The sequence below is a fragment of the Rhinatrema bivittatum genome, chromosome 10 (genome assembly GCF_901001135.1).
Source record: "Rhinatrema bivittatum chromosome 10, aRhiBiv1.1, whole genome shotgun sequence".
NCBI lineage: Eukaryota > Metazoa > Chordata > Amphibia > Gymnophiona > Rhinatrematidae > Rhinatrema > Rhinatrema bivittatum.
Window position 1 is genome coordinate 61,708,390 of NC_042624.1, and position 23,647 is coordinate 61,732,036.

At 42.7% G+C, this 23,647-nt stretch overlaps 1 protein-coding gene across 2 annotated transcripts in view; it reads left to right on the top strand.

Moving 5' to 3' along the window:
* The window catches only part of XPR1 (xenotropic and polytropic retrovirus receptor 1), a 381,737-nt gene that overhangs the window by 215,303 nt on the left and 142,787 nt on the right, over positions 1–23,647 (top strand). For both annotated transcript variants that reach the window (XM_029618129.1, XM_029618130.1), the window contains exons 3-4: positions 4,853–4,954; positions 21,318–21,541. In XM_029618129.1, coding sequence (XP_029473989.1) covers positions 4,853–4,954; positions 21,318–21,541 — 326 coding nt within the window. The remainder of the gene's footprint in view (positions 1–4,852; positions 4,955–21,317; positions 21,542–23,647) is intronic.

The following is a 23,647-nucleotide window of genomic DNA, read 5'->3' on the forward strand; positions in this document are numbered from 1 at the left end:
CCCTTGATGCCAGATCCATGTCCTGTATCTAGTCTTCAGTTTTTTTTTAGAGAGAGTCCTTGAGAACTTGACCTTTTCTTAGCTTAACCAGCTATTCTCAAACAATATTGCAAACTGTGGTGTTGGTCATAGCTCTGAAACCTCTGAGCCCCATAATTAATAATCATTTGCTTTCTGTGACTGAAGTCCTCATAAGTGCTGTTTTTGGAAGCCATTGCCATCTTAATATAGTTGTTTCTGATTTCCCCTAAACAGTTTTATTGCCTTTCTACACAATTTGTTCTCTGACTTAACCAGTGAGTTCACGGTACAAAAATCCTCTGGTTTTCCATGGTTTTATCATTTGTCCATTGCTTTTAACTTATAAGAACATAAGAAATTGCCATGCTGGGTCAGACCAAGGGTCCATCAAGCTCAGCATCCTGTTTCCAACAGAGGCCAAACCAGGCCACAAGAACCTGGCAATTACCCAAACACTAAGAAGATCCCATGCTACTGATGCAATTAATAGCAGTGGCAATTCCCTAAGTAAACCTGATTAATAGCCATTAATGGACTTCTCCTCCAAGAACTTATCCAAACCTTTTTTGAACCCAACTACATTAACTGCACTAACCACATCCTCTGGCAACAAATTCCAGAGCTTTATTGTGCGTTGAGTGAAAAAGAATTTTCTCCGATTAGTCTTAAATGCGCTACTTGCTAACTTCATGGAATGCCCCCTAGTCCTATTATTCGAAAGTGTAAATAACAGAGTCACATCTACTTGTTCAAGACCTCTCATGATCTTAAAGATCTCTATCATATCCCCCCTCAGCCGTCTCTTCTCCAAGCTGAACAGCCCTAACCTCTTCAGCCTTTCCTCATAGGGGAGCTGTTCCATCCCCTTTATCATTTTGGTTGCCCTTCTCTGTACCTTCTCCATCGCAACTATCTTTTTTGAGATGCGGCGACCAGAATTGTACACATTATTCAAGGTGCGGTCTCACCATGGAGCGATATAGAGACATTGACATTTTCCGTTTTAACCATTCCTTTCCTAATAATTCCTAACATTGTTTGCTTTTTTGACTGCTGCAGTACACTGAGCTGACGATTTTAAAGTATTATCCACTATGATGCCTAGATCTTTTTCCTGGGTGGTAGCTCCTAATATGGAACCTAACATCGTGTAACTACAGCGAGGGTTATTTTTCCCTATATGCATCATCTTGCACTTGTCCACATTAAATTTCATCTGCCATTTGGATGCCCAATCTTCCAGTCTTGCAAGGTCCTTCTATAATGTATCACAATCCACTTGTGATTTAACTATTCTGAATAATTTTGTATCATCCACAAGTTTGATAACCTCACTCATCGTATTCCTTTCCAGATCATTTATATATATATTAAAAAGCACCGGTCCAAATACAGATCCCTGAGGCACTCCACGGTTTACCCTTTTCCACTGAGAAAATTGACCATTTAATCCTACTCTCTGTTTCCTGTCTTTTAACCAGTTTGTAATCCACGAAAGGACATCACCTCCTATCCCATGACTTTTTAGTTTTCGTAGAAGCCTCTCATGAGGGACTTTGTCAAACGCCTTCTGAAAATCCAAATATACTACATCTACTGATTCACCTTTATCCACATGTTTATTAACCCCTTCAAAAAAATGAAGCAGATTTGTTAGGCAAGACTTCTCTTGGGTAAATCCATGTTGACTGTGTTCCATTAAACCATGTCTTTATATATGCTCTACGATTTTGATCTTGAGAATAGTTTCCACTATTTTTCCCGGCACTGAAGTCAGGCTCACTGGTCTATAGTTACTCCGATCGCCCCTGGAGCCTTTTTTAAATATTGGGGTTACATTGGCCACCCTCCAGTCTTAAGGTACAATGGATGATTTTAATGATAGGTTACAGATTTTAACTAATAGATCAGAAATTTCATTTTTTAGTTCCTTTAGTACCCATTGATGCATACCCATCTGGTCCAGGTGATTTGCTATTCTTTAGTTTGTCAATCTGGCCTACTTACATCTTCCAGGTTCATAGTGATTTTGTTCAGTTCGTCAGACTCATCACCCCTGAAAACAATCTCTGGAACTGGTATCTCCCCAACATCCTCATTAGTAAACACAGAAGCAAAGAATTAATTTAATCTTTCTGCAATGGCCTTGTCTTCCCTAAGAGCCCCTTTAATTCCTTGGTTACTACCCCGAATCAAGCCTGATACTTATTTATTTATTTATTTTAAGTTTTTCTATACCGGCATTCGCAATAGATATCGCATCATGTCGGTTTACAATTAACAAGTGGATAGGTAACAAAAAAAGGTAAAAACTAACATTTATTTTAATAATAATAATAATAATCGTAGTAATAAAACATTAAACAAGAGAAGGCTAAGGTATGCAGTTACAATAAAACAAGGGAGTTATACAACTTGGAGCATAGAAAAGAAGCAGGGGATTAAATAGAGAGAACGTAAATGCCAGTCAATGTGCTTAAAGCATTAATGAATTGTCCTTATGAGGTAGGGATATTAATTATGAGGTAGGGATATTAATTACCATGAATAAGGCAAAATCTGAGCGCCTAGTTAATAATGGAATAGGTTCAGTTTAGTTCAGGAAAGGCTTTCACTTCACTTCACTTCACTTTTACTTCACTTGGAATACATATCCAGCGCAGCTCACTGCTTCAATGGCAGGGGGAAATGAAGAAAAGAGGGTTTATATTCAAACAACCAACAAGGACTGAATTGCACAGGCTGGGTAAACAAGCGTGGGAGTAGCTTGCTTATTACGGTTACTACCCCAAACCAATTTAGCTAGATATTTCACTTAGTTGCAGCTCCAGCACTGCTATCTACATTGATGGCGGGGGTGGAAGGAAATAGAACCAAAAATTACTTAAAAGGGACAAGAGTAACAGATAAGTATGAAAAAATAAGTGTGAAAGCTTACTGGGCAGACTGGATGGACCGTTTGGTCTTCTGCTGTCATTTCTCTGTTTCTGTGTTTCTATATGGCAATATTAAGTCGGAGGAACTTAAAAAAGGAGTTAGGTAAAAAAAATAAATAAATAAAAGTGCTGGCGGTCAGATTAGGAAACGAGACACTCCATTAACGAGCATCCATTTTCCTAACCCACTGACAGCCACCTCTCCTGGGCACTCGCTGCTGAGGAGGCGCTAGGGGTACCCAATTTCCCCTAGCGCCTCCTTTTTACCGCAGCAGCCAATTTGTATGTTGCATCGGGTGCCCTGGAGAGGTCAAATCGGTGTGTGTTAGGTGAGCAGGCACTCTGTCATGGGCACCCATTTTCCCCGTGCCGATATTGCATTGACCAGATTGAGATTGTTCCAGAATCTCTCTATTTTAGTCACTCCATGCTCCTTTTTGTTTTCCCATTCCCTCAAAATGAGCCTTCATTTCCTCTAATATGTAACTCTAGTTTTTCATTTTACTTAATTTCTCTGCCAATTTAAATATTTGAAAGCTTACTTTCTTCAAATTCCTTTTTTTTTTTCCTACTCCAATCTATTATCCTGCTCCAAATTTTTGCTGTCTGGTATTTAACCTCTCCACTTACTCTCCTGAGTCTCTTTGATTGTTTTCTCTCTTTCATTTGAATAAACTAGTAAGTTTGTATCTGTATCTCCCTGAAATGTATTTATCACAGTAACTACAGCATGAAGTAAACTGTATAACTTAGATTGTGAGCCCTGTGGGGACAGGGAAATAACTATAGTACCTGAATTAAAAGTGCTGAAAAGTGGAATATAACAATCAGATTAAATAAATATAAAATGGAAAAGGTATTGCACTGTGAAATCTGTCTCTTACATTTATATAGATAGTATCGGTAAATGACGGCAGATAAAGACCCAAATGGTCTCTCTTGTGCCCAGCAAGCTGTTAACGGTTGTAACAGTTAATTTAGTGTCTGAAGGTTGCTAGCTCAATTTCTGATGCTGCTGCTTCAGAATGAAATGGGGAATGTTCTGGCAAGTGTTTTTGGACCCCCCTCATACCTCTAAGTAGGCATCTTCACAGCATTTACTGTGGGGGAAAAACAAGCAATAATGTTGACATTGTCCGCTAGGGTAAAAATATTTTTCTATAATGCTAAGCACTGGGTGTGGCTTTTGTACTTTTCTGGCTGCTCTTAAAGTGTATCTTGTCTTTGCTTTTACTCCCTCCTAACTTTCCTTCCATGTTTTCTGCTCTTTTTATTTTGCATTATTTTCTTTTCATCCCAGCTCAGCACTCTGGAAGATTTTTTTGTGTGTTTGATGTATTTTTGGCCAGGAGGTTTTCCTCCTGCTCTTTTGGACTTGCTGCTCATGCGGCACCAGCTTCTGTTGTGCAATGGGGCCATGAGCTTAAATTTGCTGCTACCCATGGCATATCTTTTTTAATGATCTTCCCTAGCTCAGCCATTGCACTGCCAGTCTTTGGCCTGGAACCTCGGACTATGATTCTCTCTGAAATTTGGTATGCATGCATGCTAATTCTAACCTGTAGTTACCACGAGTAAAGGCTAGGCCTTCCCCAAGCCTCCTAGGTGCCAAGAATGCTGCCAGAGCAGCATCCCTAGCCCCAGCCAGCCCAAGGACTGAAATCCAGACCCAGAAATCAAATTTGTATCTTCAAATACTAGTGACAGAGCTTGTCGCTGAACCAGCTCAGCACTGCCTGTTTAATGTCTGTTCTTTTGTTTGTTTTCATCTTCTCTTACTCCTCTTAGCTTTTCATTACTTGTCATAAGAATTTTCCATCTCCTGCCACATTTTTCTCTTATCTTGTCCTCTCATTCCCTACTCAAGATTTCATATTGTTTTCCTTGTCTTGCAGTTACGGATGAGGACACAGTGAAGAGGTATTTTGCTAAATTTGAGGAAAAGTTCTTCCAGACCTGTGAGAAGGAACTTGCCAAAATCAACACTTTCTATTCAGGTAAAGTGAAGATATGACTACCTGACACCCACAGTACTAATTTTTTTCCCCAGATCTTCCCTCCGCCACACATGCTCATTGGCAACAGCAGGGCCATTGCAAAGGATGGGAAAGAAGGATAATTACCCAGGGTGGCAAACTGAGTCTGAAAGAGAAGCGGGGCATCAAAAGCAACCTTTATCTTGGGGTAGCATTTTGCCCATTGTTTGCTTGTTGTTGGCTTAACTCCCTCCTTTACTCTTTCACTATCTTCTGTATGTGCTGTAAATTGGGTATTTTAGCAGCATGGACTGAACTACAGATGAAGGAATTCCCATTGTTCTAACTATAAATACTGTGGCTTATGAGTCTTACCGGTACTATCCTCTAAACTCTGGTGAAAAATTCTCTGACATGGCTGCTGGACTTCCTCTGTGTGTGCCCTGTTTGGTTTACTGGTTAAAATCACAGTTTTATGAACCTTAGTTCCTGCACAAAGAGAGAGGGAGATTCCTGGGTTAAGTGGTTGAAGCTGTGAATTGACAATCTGTACAAAGCCTTGTACTTCTGAGTATGTCCGGTTCTGCTGCTGACTCTTTAAATGAGTCACTGTTATGTTTCTGTACCTCACTTTACCCAGAAGTGTTGACACTAATTGTTTTGTTCCTTCTCTCCTCTCCTTTTCTATCTCCTCTCTTTTGAAACTGCCATATAGATCAATCACCAAAATAGGTAGCCTGACTTTCCTCATATGAAATGACTTAGTGCATCCTTCTGAAATATTTTTATTTAGTTGATTTAGATAGTGTCTTTGACCAATGCACTTTTAACAGAAACAAATATAACCGGTAGTTGAGAGGCAATTGAAGTCAGATATTTGAATGGTAAACCAAAGAATACTCAAGAAAACTGAGCCAAAAAGTAATAAATTAGATTTAGAAGAAGAAAAGGTAAATGGAGAGTGGTAAGAAATGATACAAAAAAGGAGCAAGGAGTTGGAAAGAAAAGCAGGCTAGGAAGGAATGGTGATATAAAACTAGTCAAAAGTGTGCCTATTATAATTGTAAAATGAGTGGCATCCTGGGCTGGATAAAAGTCTCTATGAATCCAAATTATACTAGCATCCACTGTCTCTTGTTCTGTACTAGTCCTCTGTAGAAATGGGCTATTCCATTGGCTGACTTCAGAAAGAATGTCTTGGACTTCACAGTCCATCTTTATGTGCATGGATGGGATGGAGGAGTGGTTTTTTTTTTTTGTAAATCAAGACAGCCTGAGTTGAAGTCACAGAGTAGACAGCCTACATGGTCTTTATAGATCTCAGTTTTGAACAGTGACTTATAACCAGGTGGGCATGTCATGGGCTTGTTAATTGTTGCCTTTAAACAGGGGTGGCCAACTCTGGTCCTCAAGACCCATAAACAGGTCTAGTTTCATGATATAATGGTATGTATGGTTAAATTATACTTACCTGATGATTTTCATTCCTTGAATCCTGTTAGACCAATCATTATGTTTGAGTTACTAAAGCTCCCCTTGCTAGAGTGGGAGAAGACAGGGCTGTCTTACCAATCCTTGCCTCGAAGGCCGCAACAGACTTGTACTGTGTGAACAATCTATAGTGTTCAAGAAGGTACAAGGATGACCATGTTGCTGCCTTGCCTGTTTCTTCCAGCGAGGCTGAGGTGCCTCTGCTAAGGATGAGGCTTATGCCTTTGCAGAGAGAGTCCAGAGCACTACAGGGACCTGCTATCCTGATAAGTAGGTCAATGCTATTGCCTCCTTGCACCATTTGGTATGGTGGCATTAGAGATTGCCTACTCCATTTTGGGCACCAAGTATCAAAAACAGCTCATCTGTTCTTCTATAATGTTAGGTATGGCAAGAGAATCCGATGTATACTTAATCATGGGTTTTAAAGTTTTCCTAACAGACACCACTGCTGAGGGCTATAGAAGAGCCTTTGCTTTCCATGGAAAGCTGATACTTTGGTAGGAAAGATGGTACCGGACTTTGAGAAATTCCTAGATAAGGATCTCTGCAGAACTGAGCTTGCTTCTCTGAGATGTCTTAGCCAAACAAATTCCTTTGAGTAAAACTGTTCCCGAAATGGCTCTTCATGGATGCTCATTTAAATGTCCTGAGGGGCCACCTGCCCAAGACCTTTAGCATCCAAATTATATCCCACTCTATTCCCAACCAAACCTGGCTGTCAGAGGAGGTAGGTTATTAATCTGGAGGCCTGATGGCTCTCTGAGCTGCCTTGCCGCTTATAAGCCAGATGCCTAAGAATGAGTGCGGCATCGTGCCCTGCGTATGTCGGGCTGCTAGCATCGCCTCCACAAACTTGGTGAAGGTTTTGGGGGCTGTGACTAGGTCGAAAACCACCCTTAAAACTGAGCATATTTGCCCTGTACATGGAGCTTTGCAGGGCTCTGGTGATGCACTAAGATGGAAATATGGTGGTGAGGTTCTACTAAGTCCGGGAACACCCGGAACTCTCTCCTGACTACAGCCTCTATCCAGAAGAGGGGCACATATTACTTTTTTTTTTTTTTACACCATACCATGAATTAACAAGGTGCCAAGACTGTTCTCTTCTTGGGGCCTTGAGGTCTGAGTCCTTGAGGATATCCTGAGCAGGATGTACCTAACCCCTGCCCTGAAGGCTAAGGGAATTGCTATCTGGGCTGACTGGAACCCCCCCATACTGAGTGGCTTGGGCCCCATTGCCTCCTCAAAATGGAGGCTTGCAGAACCCCTATCTGAGAGTCTGTTTCAGGAATGCCTCCAATATTCTGACCTTCAGTGCTGGTCACCCCCCTTCTACTACAATGTCTGTTTTGAGCATGCCTGCCGAGACCAAGCACCCGCTTTGAGATTGTGAATAGGCTATTCCTCTTCTGTGGCAGAAGATAGCTTTGCCTAAAACTCTTCCCTCTTTTTTTTTTTGTATACATTTCAGTGAGTACTCTGCTCCTGAGGGAAACATCCTTGGTGGCTTCTCTGTATCCTGGAGGGAAGGGTCCCCTTCCGTTGAAAAAGATTTTTTTTTGTAGAAGTAAGAAAAATCATTTAAGTGACCACTATCCTGGAAATGAGGGCTGCCAGTTCCCTTTTTCTGGGATGGGTATCTTATAGTGGAGTCGTCATCGTCTAATGCCAGTTCCTCCATAGTGGCCTGGAAGCGTGGGGTTTGAGAGTATCCCTAAAAGGGGGATCAGGATTTTCCCTCAGCCCCTTGGTGGCTATCCCTGGGGGAGGGGGGGCCAGTCTTAATCCTTAGGGATCAGAGACATTAGAATGCATAGGTCCCTGCACGGGTAGATAAGCTTTGTGCATTGTCCTCAACTCTGGGGCAAGAGTTACCTGCCAGAGAACCTTATAACCCTCCTAGGCCTTTTTTTTTGGGGGGGGGGGAGAGACTTCCCTAGATATTATCCTGGGGCTTGCCCCTAGCATGCCCCCCAAAGGAGATGGAGATTCCCCTCCCCTGATGGTCCTTTGCTGTTCTTATCCTGCTATGTTTGCCCTGGATCAGACAAATGGCTCTGCTCTCAATTGCTTTTACCTCACTTAAGGGACTGAAAAATGATTTTTCAACTTAGCGATACCTGCTAGATTTTCCTTGAGTCAGAAGGTGTCTGCAAGGCTGGGCACCTGCTTGACTTCATCCTGGACTTCAAAAAAAGACCCAAATATATAGCATGTATTAGAAGCACAAATGTAAATCTTGCTATATTGGGAATTCTCATTAGCTGGACAAGTCAACCTTCATAAGATACCAATGTATTGGTTATCATGCTGATAAGCCCCCGAGAGTGGGCTTTATAATCATTAGGTGACTTGATAATATTGTGATGGATTCTTTGTCTCACTTATCTTAATTCAAATCCACTTCATTAATTAATACAACCACCGACATCACAATGTTTCGGAGCATGGGAACCCCTTCTTCAAGGACTCGGCGTGAATATTAGTGGTCGATAGGCGGACAATCTACACAATATAAGAATGAGAAAGTCCTTTAAATATTGTATCCACAATTAAATGATATGGCCATGGATGAATTGAAAGAGTCACATACTTCCGTGGTTGAAGTGTCAGGAACGGAGAAACAGCAGTCTGCTGTCAATGGGTTTTGTTTTGTTTTTTGCAGTGCAGTTAGCTATCGCTGATGCTGAAAATGGAATTTAAATTAAAAAAGCATGAACTCGGGTAATACTCTGGAAATATGCATGGTTTTTGGAAGAAAAATACCGGTACTCCCAATTAAAGGTGCCAATGGCTACCAGCGCAGGACGGGTTCAGAGCCCTATACTGGCGCAAAGACGCTGGAAAACCCGCCATTTTTAAAGGAATTCCTCCAGCTGTCAGATTTGACAACCGGAAATGATGTAACACAGCATCACTCGTTGAAAAAGCTATAGCCAAGATTATGCGTCCTATGTTGTACAAATAACATGTCTCATATCAATGAGAACCATTCGATTTTATCATTGAGCCCCGATGGGTCTAAAGATTGAAGCCAATGAATTCATGCGTTCTCTATAATTTAGAGTGGAGGCTCTGTCACCTCCTCTCTACGAAGCAGGAACATGTTCTTTAATAGCCCATTGCAAGTTCTCAAAAAGATGTCTTGTCGATGCAGTGCTGAACTATATATATAGGTGCCTTAACAGCCTTGTTGTTAATGTGGCACCTATGTTCAATGAGGCGTCCTAATTTTGCGCTTGGTGCGCCCTATGTAAATTTTGGGACACTGACACTGTAGCACATAGACGGACATGATCAGTATTACAATTGACATCGTGAGAGCGTCTGACTATGTATCCTGTAAGGGATGTTGCCAAAGAGAGCCTTGCTGGGCTTGAGAACAAAAGGTGCATCTGCCACATATTCAGACAGTAATCATCCATTCTGTTTAATTGGCCTGTCCGATTAGCATTATTTAGGCATAAGGATGCATTCCAAACACATGCTTCTGTGGCAAAATATAATCCATATTTCAAAAGGAAACCGCATGCTATATCTGCTTACTTGAATCCCAACTTAACTACTCCCAGTATTAGCTTTTGGATCTGATGGTGCTGCTCTCACCTAATCTGATTTGCGTGTTACAGCATTCTCAACTCACAACAGATAAGACAGATACTACTTAAATATTGGCATGTTCTTAGTCCCCACTCTGTGTTTCAACAAGCCCCCATGTTCGCTTATTCCAGAGGACTTAACATAAAACAGCACGTTGCGAAAGCAGTACCATCAGATCTGAAAGCTAATACTGGAACAGGACAGTCGATACGTGGCAGATGCACCTTTTGTTCTCAAGCCCAGCAAGGCTCTGTTTGGCAACATCCCCTTACAGGATACATAGTCAGACGCTCTCACGATGTCAATTGTAACACTGATCATGTCGTCTATGTGCTACAGTGTCCGTGTCCCAAAATTTACATAGGGCGCACCAAGCGCAAACTTAGGACATGCCTCATTGAACATAGGTGCCGCATTAACAACAAGGATGTTAAGGCACCTATAGTTCAGCACTGCATCGACAAGACATCTTTTTGAGAGCTTGCAATGGGCTATTATAGAACATGTTCCTGCTTCGTAGAGAGGAGGTGACAGAGCCTCCACTCTAAATTATAGAGAACGCATGAATTCATTTGCTTCAATCTTTAGAACCATCGCGGCTCAATGATAAAATCGAATGGTTCTCATTGATATGAGACATGTTATTTGTACAACATAGGAAGCATAATCTTGGTTATAGCTTTTTCAACGAGTGATGCCGTGTTACATCACTTCCGGTTGTCAAATCTGACAGTCGAGGAATTCCCTTAAAAATGGTGGTTTTTCCAGCGTCTTTGCGCCAGTATAGGGCTCTGAACCCATCCTGTGCCGGTAGCCATTGGCACCTTTAATTGTGAGTACCGGTATTTTTCTTCCAAAAACCGTGCATATTTCTGTCAGAGTATTAGCCGAGTTCATGCTTTTTTAATTTAAATTCCATTTTCAGTGATAGCTAACTGCACCGCAAAAAAAAAAAAAAACCCCGTTGTCAGCAGACGGCTGTTTCTCCGATCCTGACACTTCAACCACGCAAGTATGTGACTCTTTCAATTCATCCATAGCCATATCATTTAATTGTGGATACAATATTTAAAGGACTTTCTCATTCTTATATTGTGTAGATTGTCCACCTGTCGACCACTAATATTCATGCAGAGTCCTTGAAGTAGGGGTTCCCATGCCCCGAAACATTGCGATGGTGGTTGTGTTAATTAATGAAGTGGATTTGAATCGAGATAAGTGAGACAAAGAATCCATCACAATATTATCAAGTCACCTAATGATTATAAAGCCCACTCTCGGGGGCTTATCAGCACGATAACCAATACATTGGTATCGTATGAAGGTTGACTTGTACAGCTAATGAGAATTCCTAATATAGCAAGTTTTACATTTGTGTTTTAACTTCACACTGGAGCGTGCTGAACTCCCATCTATATTCCAAGTTCATTTAAACTCATATGACCTGAGCCAGTAACACTGCAGGTCTACAAATTGCGCACTCTCTTTTTAAGGGCTGCTAGGGCTGAGGTTGCCAGCCACTACGGAAGGAGAGGCTGGCAGTCCAGTTGCAGCATTCTCTAAAGCAAACCAGGTTTAGCCCTGCCTTTCAGCTGGGGGGATAAGTAAGTCTGTTAACAACTGAGATAAGCTGGCTACCTTCTGATTTTTTTTTTTTTTTTTTTACTGTCTACTTCAGGTTAATTCTAAATACTTTTAAGATGTGTAATAGCATACTTGCTGTTATCTCCTATATTAGTGTGGAGCTATTTGTATCTCAGTGAGCTCATACATGTTCCAGGCTTTAGCTAACTAAGCCTCAGCTGCTAATTAAGGATAATGTGATAAGATGAAATATACCCAAATGCAGCCAGAGGCAAACAATTTGGGCCATTCTTTAGGGCAATCATATTTCTTGCCTTCATGCAGTAGGGTCAGTCTGTAGCCCCATAGGACATTGAGCTGTACTATTGTAGACAAAGATTTCCAAGCTCTGAAATAACTGTGCTCTGCTAATTACCAGTTAACTAGTCCACCTCAAAATGTTTGTCTGTTCCTTCAGAAAATTTGTGGTGTCTTGTTTTTACTGCTGAATTAGCCCTTGAACTGCAGGAACTACAGTTCTACCTTTGCACAGCATGAATTTGGTGAGTCTCATAGTGGTATTATACTACAAAGCACTTTTTGCACATAATGCAAGGTTGTCTCAGAGACCACCAGAAACTAGCACCACCACCACAGGTAGTTGGGCTTCCCCTCCTCTGCAGTAAATAAGCACTCTTAGCCATTGCTCTTTCTCTGATATGGGCACATTCCCCACAGCAGACACAAAAACATCAGTTCCTCCTCATCCTGCCAGACCAGTAACCTGTGGGATTCTCTCTCCCACCAGCAGATGGGGGCATAGCGTGAAAGCTTCCTCTTCTGACGTCACTATTATAAAGGCTCAGCAGAGGGGAAGTGAGTAGTCTCTGCCTCCAGCAGAGGGGACAGAGCATAGATGTCGCAGGTCCAGCAGTGTGAGGGGTGGCCCTAGGGCATCCGCCCTCCCTAATGTCGCTTTCCCTAGGAGCCAGGGCCTGGGTGGGGAACCCCATAGGACGACAGCCTCTGTAGGTCTGATCTTCCCTCCCCAGAGCAACCAATTGTTTGTCTCCTGGTTTCCCAATGAAATCACCTGAACTGTGAATGTGTAAAAAAAAAAAAAGTGGAGAAGCAGCCTGGCCTGAAGCTTCGCAGCCTGCCTCAGGTATGGACATGTGGAGGAAGTGTGCCAGGTGTAGGGCCTTGCGAGTCTCTAGCATCACCAGCTCTTTCTGCTGCAACTGTGACAGCGAGAAGCAGGCTCTGGTAGAGGAAGGAGGCGGGGCTGGGCCAATTGAGCAGTGCGCACCGGGAAGCGCATCCTTTTTGCCGCTTCTGGAGCCGGTATCAGGGCGGTCGAGGCATTCCTCCGCAGCATCAGAGAGTGGGGCAGCCCCAGCCAAAGAGCATCAATGACCAGAGCCCCCGGGGGAGGAGTGAGTTTTCCTTGGATTTCATTTTGGCTATGAACCAAGCCTATGTCCAGATGAAGGAGAAGCAGAGCAAGGCAGCTTCTCTAGGGAAAAGCCAAAGTCGCTGTCGGGCTAGGAGAATTGGAATCCTGACATGGAGGCCCAAGGGTGGGGAAGGGGGGTTGAGGAGGGAAGAGGGTTCTTCCCAAGAAGAGAGTTTAGGTGAAGAGGAACCTGAGACTAGGGAATCAATTGTGCATTTGTTTAGGACAGATGAGCTGGGAACCCTAATTTCAAAGGTCTCGCAAGTCTTAAGTTTGAAGGAAGAAATGCCCAAAGTTAGAATGAAGGGAAATCTCATTGTAACAGGGATAAAAAAAAAACCATGCAAGGCATTTCCCATCCATTCAGCAATCCCCAAACATGCTGATAATGGAATGGGAAGTGCCAGAGTCTGGGCTTAGAAGCCATAGAACTATGCAGAGATGTACCTAATTGAACAGCAGGATAACGATAGGCTTCTCAGTCTATCTAGAGTGGATGCAGCTATTGTAGCAGTAGCAAAGAAATCTACGATACCAGTAGAAGGTGGAGCAGCCCTGAAAGACCCTCAGGACAGGAAAGTAGAGATCTAACACTGAAGACTGTGATGTTGGTAGCCCTGTGTTCAGCCAGAAGGATCTGAGTCGCAGGCGCTGTCTTCTAGGGTTCTGTACCTATCCTTCTCAAAAGAAAAAGTGATAATCAGACTGGTACCCACCTTCCTACCCAAGATGGTATCGGACTTTCACTTCAATCAGTCCATCTCTCTTCCTTGATTTAGGAAGGCAGAGTGCATAGGAAAACAGAGATTTGAGTTTCCTAGATGTTCTCAGGTGCCTGTTGAAATACCTGTAAGTAACCAATAACTTCAGGAAGTCAGACAGGCTATTTATCCTGTTCGCAGGGCCCAGAAAATGTTCAAGGCCTCAATCACCAGATGGATCAGGGAGACAATTGCGGCATCTTACATAATGGAAAACAAACCAGTACCGGAGGGATTGAGGGCACATTCTGTGAGAACACAGGCAATGTCGGCAGCATTCAGAGCAGTTATGCCTAGGGATATCTGCAGGGTGGCCATGTGGGCATCCATCTACACTTTTACAAAGCATTATAGATGTCTCCTCTCTTTCTTGGAGGTGTAAAGTTTTAGTACAGGCCTAGAAGCAGTGCTTGGGATCCCACCTGGATCGAGTACAGCTTAGGTACATCTCACAGGTTACTGGCCTGGCAGGGTGATGAGGAAGGTACAATTAGATCTTACCTGCTAATTGGTTTTCCTTGACTCCTCACAACCAGTCTAGAACCCTCCCGTAAAAAAATATATATTTATAAATAAATTAGATAAACAAAGAGGGTAATACATATCCAGATAAGGGAGCATAGTGAAACCCGAAGGCAGGCTATTCTCTGCTTTTTTTGTTACCATTTTCATTGTTTTGTTTTTCTGGATTCCCTTACTGCAGGAAGTAGGGAACCAGTGTTCTATAATATCAGGGAAATTATCACTCTGGGGACAATGAATAGACAAGAAAGCAGGCTGGGTGACGAGCTGATAAGTCTCCTTAAAATAAAATTAAATTTAAAAAAGAGAGAGAGAGAGAGAGGGATTCGGAAAAAGGATATAAAAGTACAAGCAACAAACCACACTTTGGCAAAAGACTGCGGACTTCCCCTCTGCTGGGCCAGCCTTTATGGTAGTGATGTCAGAAGAGGAAGCTTTTGCGCTCTGCCCCCATTTGCTGGTGGGAGGGAGAATCCTACAGGTTACTGGTCTGTCAGGACTCGAGGAAAGACAATTAGCAAGTAAGATCTAGTTGTACCATAGCCTGGCTCTGAACACTCTTCTCCCCACAGAAATTAAAAATGGCTCAACATTGTCACCTCCTGACAGCCCCTGCCTGCAGATAAACAGACATGGCTTCTACTTACTTCTGTTCCTTCACCAGGGGTGGGAGGGGGGAGGAGAAGAGGCAGAGAGAGAGTGAGCATAATTGCAGCCTCCTTTTTTTTTTTTTTTTTTCTTTCACCGAAGAGCTGCCGGGTTTCTGAGCATCCAGGCGCTGCTCTCTAGAGGCTCCACAGACCTGGGTTAATCATTACTCCCTGAAGGTTCCACAGATCACATAGAGCACTGGTATTACTTTCCAGGGTCTCAACAGGGGTAGACCCTAGGAGAATGGCTCCACTGGAAAAATCAACCCATAGTAGTGGTTTGTCCCAGGAGCAACATGGCCTCACCATCTTTTAATAAGAGCCTTAAAAGGGATACAACCTACTTGCTTCATAGACAGAACATTATCCTTCAAGAGGTGCCTGCAGAGCTGAATCTGCCTGCTCCCAAAACACAAATGAATTCACCTCAAAGCAAGTCTTCTTCGAGGTGAATTCATTTTTTTATATATTGATAATATTCTCCAATTGGGTTTTTAGCATACTGGTATTGTTCCATAGACAGAGTATTATCATTCAAGAGGAGCCTTCAAGACTAAACCTGCTTGCTCAATTGACTGAGCATTTCTAATTAAGAGGAGTGTGCAGGGCTGCAATCTTCTTGCTTCTCAAAACATTGCTCTTTAAGAGAAGCCTACAGTGCTCATATCCCTGCTGTCTCCACAATCAGAGCCTTAACATTTCTATGTGCATAGTGTAGAGCTGCAGACACTTAATTTCCTTATGGGTCAGGTTACCCCTGTTTGGTAGGTAAGTGCTTTCATCAGCTCAGTCACAGCCAGTATTAGCAGAGGGTGTGGTCAGGCAGCTCACCTGAGGCATTCCCATTCGTCTTGTCCTACAGCTGGGGTTAATTAGGTTAAACTACTGTTCTCTTCATATTTCAGGTAAGCTCTAAACACCTTTAAGGATTATTTTTTTTTTTTACAGAATTTTAAAAATATTTTAGCTCATTAAATTACAGCTTTGCTGAAGGGTATTACACCTGAGCAGGACCAGGGGACCATGATCCTCATTGCTCCTTATTGGCCATGGCAGATCTGGTTCCCACTTCTGCCAGATCTCGCCCTGAGGGAGTCGATCCGTCACGGGGCCTTACCAGACCTTATCACACAGGATCGGGGCAGGCTGCATCATCCCAGCCCCTGAGCCTTATCTCTCATGGTGTGGATGTTGAAAGGCTGATTTTACAGCTCTTGGACTTCTCAGACATGGTGTCCCAGGTCTTGATGGAGTCCAGGAGGCCGTCTCCTAGGAAGTCTTATGGCCTAAAATGGAAGAGGTTCTCCGCTTGGTGTGTGAATCACAGTTTAGATCTGTTCTCTTGCTCCACCCCTAAGTTGCTGAACTACCTGCTACATCTCTGTCTGGCCTAAAAATCAACTTAGGGTGCATCTTAGTGCTATTGGGGCTTACCTCCAGGAGATGGATGGTGTGCCCGACTTGGTACACCCTATTGTGGGATGTTTCATGCGGGGCCTGCTTCAACTGAAGCTTCCCCTGAGGCCCCTTGCAGTGTCCTGGGACTTCAGTGTAGTCCTGGCTAGAGGCTCCTTACGAGCCTCTGCTCTCCTGTGACCTAAAGTTCTTGACTAGTGGCTGTCACCTCGACACGCAGGGTCAGCAAACTTCAAGCTCTGATGTCGCACCCACCTTACACAAAGTTCTTTCATGATAGGGTGGTTCTGTGTACACATCCTAAGTTCTTGCTGAAGGTGGTAATGGATTTCCATCTGACCAATCCATCGTCTTATCCACCTTTTTTCCAAAGCCTCATTCACACCAGGGTGAAAGGGCTTTTCACAGCCTGGATTGCAAGAGAACCTTTGCCTATGACCTGCCATCTGCTCCAGGTAAAAGGCTATCTACATAACTTTATTTGTTTTCACAGAAACCAGTTGGGAATTGCAGTAGCCAAGCAGATATTCTCTAACTGGCTTGGTGGATTGTATTTTTCTGCTATTCAGAGGCGGGACTGCAGCTGGGGGGGCCACAATGAGGCTCACTCTGTTCGAGCCATGGCAGCTTCGGTGGCCCACTTGTGAACAGTCCTCATGGACCAGCTCTGCAAGGCTGCAACATGGAGTTCCCTCCACACCTTTCCCTTTCACTACTGTCTGGACAGGGACAGCTGACGCGATAGCAATTTTGGCCAGTCTGTCCTCCGGAATCTTTCAGATGTAAAACCCAACTCTTCCTGTATCAGGCCCATTGTTCAGGTTGTCTCCCTCTGTTACCAACAGCACCTTGGTGGTTGTTCTCGTTGGCACCTGTTAGGTGACTGTTGGTTCCCTTGTTTTGGGACTTGTGAGGACTACCATCCTGCTTGTCCTAGGCAAAAGCAGAGTTGCTTACTTGTAATAGGTGTTCTGCTAGGTCAGCAGAATGTTAGTCCTCAGGAAACCCACCCACAACCCTGCAGAGTTGGGTTTTCTCCTAGTTTATTTTTTTTCTTAATTCTATATTATGAGACTGAAGAGGGGACCCCGTGTGGATAGTGGCATGCTGGGCATGCTCAGTGTGCCAGTCAAAGTTTCTAGAAACTTTGACATAAGTTTTCCGTGCTGGGCTCCATTTGAGGATGTGACCCACTTGTGAGCACTAACATCCTGGTGTCCTAGGAGAGCACCTGTTACAGGTAAGCAACTCTGCTTTCTTCTGTTAATTGGTAACGGAACCCACACAGGAGGGGATGATACTGGACCCAGTGCTTACCAATGAGGACAGTATCTCTGTTATAGCTGATTATCTGGGATCCCAATGATCACCAAATGGTTTGGCTCAGTATTAGAGCACAAAGCAAGGGTTCTAGACTTCAGGAAAACTACCTTTGTTAAAATGGGGGGCGTACCTAAAAGAGTTTAGCTGATTGGGAAAATCTAATAGAAGAACAGTGAACAAAACTAAAAGAAAATGATATAAGGGCACCTAACCTTTTTGTTAGGAAAGTAAATAAAAAGAGAGGAAAGAGGTACACTATTATTTTCTAAAGAAATAGCTGAAAAGGGAAGGCAGAAAAGGTAAACGAGATCACAAAGTGGAAGACAAGCAACAATATCTGGAAAAGCTAAGAGAAACTCGGAAAGGGAGGTGATATTGCCTCTGTTTAGGTCCCTGGTGAGACTTCATTTGGAATACTGTGTATAGTTCTGGAGATCGCACCTTCAAAGGAATATAAACTGGTTGAAGTTGGTCCTGAGGGTGGCTACTAAAATGGTCAGAGGTCTTCATTCTAAAGTAAAAGGGGAAAGACTTAAAGATGTAAATATGTATATCCTAGAGAAAAGGAGAGATATGATAGAGACAAATATATCAAAGGTTTCCATGCACAGGAAGCTAGCCTCTTTCAATGGAAAGGAGGCTGTAGAATAAGGGGACATGGGATGATTTTGAAAGGGGGTAATCTTAGGAATGTCTTTACAGAAAGATGATGGATGTATAAAACCACCTCCCAGTGGAGGTGGTGAGACAAAATTGGTTTCTGAAGTCAAAGCATGGGATAAATATCAGGGATATCTGAGGAAGTGATGGGAATGGTAAGGCTAAATAAATTGGGCAGCTAGGCAGATAGTTTTTCTGCCATCATGTTTCTATGCCTCAGGTATAAACTTAGATTGTAAGCCCTCTGGGGACAGGTAATACCTACAGTACCTGAATGTAACTCGCCTTGAGTTACAAATGAAAAGGTATGAGCTAAACAAATATGATTAAGAACCTCCAGCCACCCAATGGCAGTTGATCACAAAGTAGTTGTTTGGCGATTTTGCACAGTGAAACAGGTTTGCAAATCCTCACAAATAATGATCCCTGTCACAATCATAGTTTTATGGTAAATCTGGTTTTGTCGCAGAAAGCATGAAGCCAATAAAAGAATGGCATATGATACATCATTTTTCCTTTTACATATCATACAACAGAAAACCTTTGTGAACATTATTTCAACCCCCTCCCTTAGCTCAATTCCACCCTCCGATCTCTGGAGGCTAGAGTGGCAGACCTAGAGGAGCTGAGGCAGACAGAGAGGTATATAGATGAGACCTTCAGGGACATAGTAGTCAAGTCCCAACTTCAGACTGGCAGCCCTAGTGCTGCCTTGGAGGAAGAAGGTCTCATGATGGGAGAGCACCAACCAGGTGCAGCAGGAAAGGATCCTGTAGCAAGGACCTGCTCTCCAGGTGATGCATTGTCCTTTCGCACTGAGGATATCTCCCCAAGGCCTACTGCCCAGGAGGGAAGGGTTAGATCGGCCGTCATAGTTGGTGATTCGATTATTAGGAATGTAGATAGCTGGGTGGCTGGTGGGCGTGAGGATCGCCTGGTAACATGCCTACCTGGTGCGAAGGTGGCGGACCTCACACGTCACCTAGATAGGATTTTAGACAGTGCTGGGGAGGAGCCGGCTGTCGTGGTACATGTGGGCACCAACAACATAGGAAAATGTGGGAGGGAGGTTCTGGAAGCCAAATTTAGGCTCTTAGGTAGAAAGCTTAAATCCAGAACCTCCAGGGTAGCATTCTCTGAAATGCTCCCTGTTCCACGCGCAGGTCCCCAGAGGCAGGCAGAGCTCCGGAGTCTCAATGCGTGGATGAGACGATGGTACAAGGAAGAGGGATTCAGTTTTGTTAGGAACTGGGGAACCTTTTGGGGAAGGGGGAGTCTCTTCCGAAGGGATGGGCTCCACCTTAACCAGGGTGGAACCAGACTGCTGGTGCTAACCTTTAAAAAGGAGATAGAGCAGCTTTTAAACTAGAACAAAAGGGAAAGCCGACAGTCGCTCAGCAGTGCATGGTTCGGAGAGAGGTATCTTCAAAGGATACTAATGATGCATTAGAATTAGGGCATCCCAACAGTGAGGTTCCAATAATTAGAAAAATAGTCTGAGCACGACAAGAGGAAAAGGCGGCAAGGTCTGAAAATTTCCAAAAAAAGCAAATGCGGTAGTGATGAATTTACCTGTCAGTGATTAACACAGAAGTCATGCGATTTGTTACAGTCCCTGAAGCAGCAAGGCGAAATGCACGTCGGACTGGACTTTAAATAATAATGGTCTTCTGAAAGATTGAGTCACACAAAAGGGAAGGTATCACTCCGAAATTAAATTTATTTTTACAAAAATACTAAAAAGCAAAAAATAGTAAATAAGAGAAAAAATAAAGGACTCTGACCAATGATTAAACACAACCTGATGTGGCAAAACCTCAAGCAACTATCCACTGGTATGCCTGCAGGTGTTATGATGGTCCTATAGATAAGATTTTTTGAAGTCATATATTTTTACATGCAGCACAGTGATTAAGAAAATTGGAGTTGCATAACGTCTTTATAGTGAGAATTGTGCTTGTTGTATTTGAAGATTAACTGTTAGTATTGTGTGTAGACTTCAATTACCCCAATATTGACTGGGTAAATGTATCCAAAAAATAGCTTATTCCTATTTTGTAAGAATAAACTTAATATCATGTCTCTAACTGTTGGAAATATGAAAGACACTAGTAACGTTCCTCGGAACTCTATTTGATTTTCCATTGAAGTTTCAAAAAAAGCAGTAAGATCACTTCCCAAATCTTGAGCTTGCAACGGTGGGGGTAAATCATTCATATTTCTTGGTGTTACAGCAAAGAATATTTTGGAAACTGGTGGTATCGCATCTGCAGGCACTGATATAATTTCAACTAGGTATTTTTTAAATTGATCTCTAATCAGAACCAGCTTAATAGAAGGAACATTTTAAACTCTAAGGTTCAAATAGCTCAGCTTATTTTCCAAATTTTTAATTCTTTTTGCAGCTATATCTTCCCCTTGAATCAATTTTGTTTGTACTTCCTTTGTAGATGTTGTTTGCTCAGTCATATCATTCATCTTATTCTCTTGGGTCTTTATCCGTGGATCCATAGTCTGAATCGACTGCTGTGTGTTATTCACCACAGTAACTAAAGAGGAAACAGAGATGGCAATATTCAATATGCATCACAGTCCAGGATTGCTATTTTTTAATTTTTTTGGAATACATTTTTTTGTTTAATTAGAATAAGTTCTCAGTCTTCTCTCAAAGATTCTAAAATGAAATTTCAACTCAAGGTCACAAAAGCCAGTTGCAATTCAGATTACACCAGATTATGGATTGTGATGTGGACCTAAAGATGCCCATTTCTAACTGCAGTGATTCCATTATCTATGGAATATTCAGGATTTAGAGTATTTCACACTGCTGCAGCTCAAGTGGCTTAAACCTTGGGTATTCCATAGCATAGGAAGTAGAGAAGGTGAACCATAGAGCTAACTTCACAGGCACTGATAGATCTCATCTGTTTTGATTACAGAAAAGCTTGCAGAAGCACAACGTCGATTTGCTACCCTTCAGAATGAGTTGCAGTCATCACTGGATACTCAGCGGGAGAGCAAAGGTATACCCACGGTGCGGCAGCGCAGGAAGGCTGTCTTCCATCTGTCACATGAAGAGCGTGTACAGCACAGGAATATCCGAGACCTGAAACTTGCCTTCAGTGAGTTCTACCTCAGCCTCATCCTGCTACAGAATTACCAGGTACATATGGAGCACAGAAACAGAGAATATGATGGCAGATAATAAATACAAGGTGCATTGAGTTTGCCCAGTTTCTTTCTTTGGGAATGCCTTAGACCAAAGTGATTTTTGAGGGGCTGTGGCATAAGCCCCCAACCAAATCTTCATTATGACCTTTTTTTATATATTTTAATTACCACTTCCTTCAACTGATCATCTGTAAAGAGAAACATTCTGAAACTTCAGATTTATTTTATGGTTAATGCCTTGCTTATGGTCTTTGCAGCAGCTAGCTTTTGGTTTCAGTTTTACAATCACCAAACTAACTTTATTCCTCCCGATATAAACCCATTATAGACTGAGAGATGAGCCCTGTCATTTCATTCTTCTCCAATATCCCATCTATCTTTTCTTTTTTTCTTATTGTACTACTACAGTCAGCCTATGGGCAATTAAAAAACAATCTGGCTGTGAGGATTACTTGCAGAATTGATTTATTTGGCATTTCTTTACAGATGGGATTAGGACAAGACATGACTTGAAAATAGAGTGGCTCCCCCGACTTTTGTGTGCCTGTTTACAAGCCATATTTTATCATCATTTAACCAAAAATTAAATTTACTGAATTTTCAATAAGTTATTGAAATTTACTGTCTATGAATTAGGCAGAAATCAGATATTTAAAGGTATTGATCACTGTGTGATCTCAGGGTTTGGCCTTCATGGTAACATAATAGATGATGGCATAAAAAGGCCATCCAGCTCCTTCAGTCTGCCCAATTATTCTGTCCAGCTGTCAGCCACAGAGTATGACCAACTGCAAGATTTCTCCACATCTAGGACATTTTTTTTTCATCTTTTCCCTTTGTCCTTGACCATCTTGGTTAGAAGAACACACAAAATCCTCACTTAGTTCCCTCCAACACCCACTTTTTTGCATGCCTAATCACAAATTTCTGTAATTTAAATAGCCACCAATACTAGTGTGGCTTTTGTCCAAATAACCGGCCTCCTAGGTCTCCCCTGTATAAGCTGCCAAACAGCTATAGGAGCACCTGCAACATTTCTACCAGGACATCTACTTGTAGCCTGCCTGATAGACCAAGGTGCTAGCTTGAGTGTTTCTTCACAGCCTGATCTAAATTGCTATCAAAACTATTTAGCCTCCTAGGGTCCCCTACACAGCCAGACAGACTCAGCTATCTTTGCCTGCATATCCACCAAGACTTGCTGCCATTGTAGCCTGCCAGACAAACTCAGCCATGTGATTGCCTGTGTTTCCACTAGGACTTCTAGCATTTCATCTCAATCACTTTCAGGCCAATTCAATAAAGATTGCGGGAGAACGAGCGCTCCGTGTTGAGTGCCTGCTCTCCTGACATGCTCTCAGCCACTTCTCCTGGGCGCATGATCCTATATTTAAATGATTAGTCATGCTAAAAGGAGACGCTAGGGTCAATTATGTGCCCCCTAGTACCTTCTTGGCCCAGGAGGGGTGGCTCTGTCACCTGCTGTCAGCGGGTTCAGGAAACCAACACTCAGTTTTAGGAGCGTCTGTTTTCAAACCCGCTGACCGCAGTCAGTTAGGAAAACGACCGCCGGTAAAATTGGATGTCTGTTTTCTTATCCTGACTGGCTGGCACTTTTTTTTTTTTTTACATTTTTGGTTCCTCCGGCTTAATATCACTAGGATATTAAGTCAGAGGGTGTACAGAAAAGCAGTATTTTCTGCTTTCTGTATGCATTTCTGACTTGTTCATAAATTAACGCCTGCCCTATGAGCGTGAAATGTGCGGGTTGGCCACACATTTTACTTTTTGAATCAAGGGTGACTGCATATGCATGTGATGAGCGCTATTAGTTTTCAAGGGGTTTGGCCATGCATTTAAGATGCTGCACCCTTTACAGCATAAGGTGTTATTGACACCCATCGAACACGTGGCCAAACGGGTGTAGAACAGTGTGCACTTTACAGAATCAGCCTGTAAATTTGTTCTGGTATTTCCAACACTCACTGTTGAATCTGTCAATAATGAGTATCTAAATAGGACGATCAGAAAACTAAAGGAGTAAAATCTCCATAAGTTTTTCATTAAAATCAAACAGAAATATGCACAACCTTTAGGA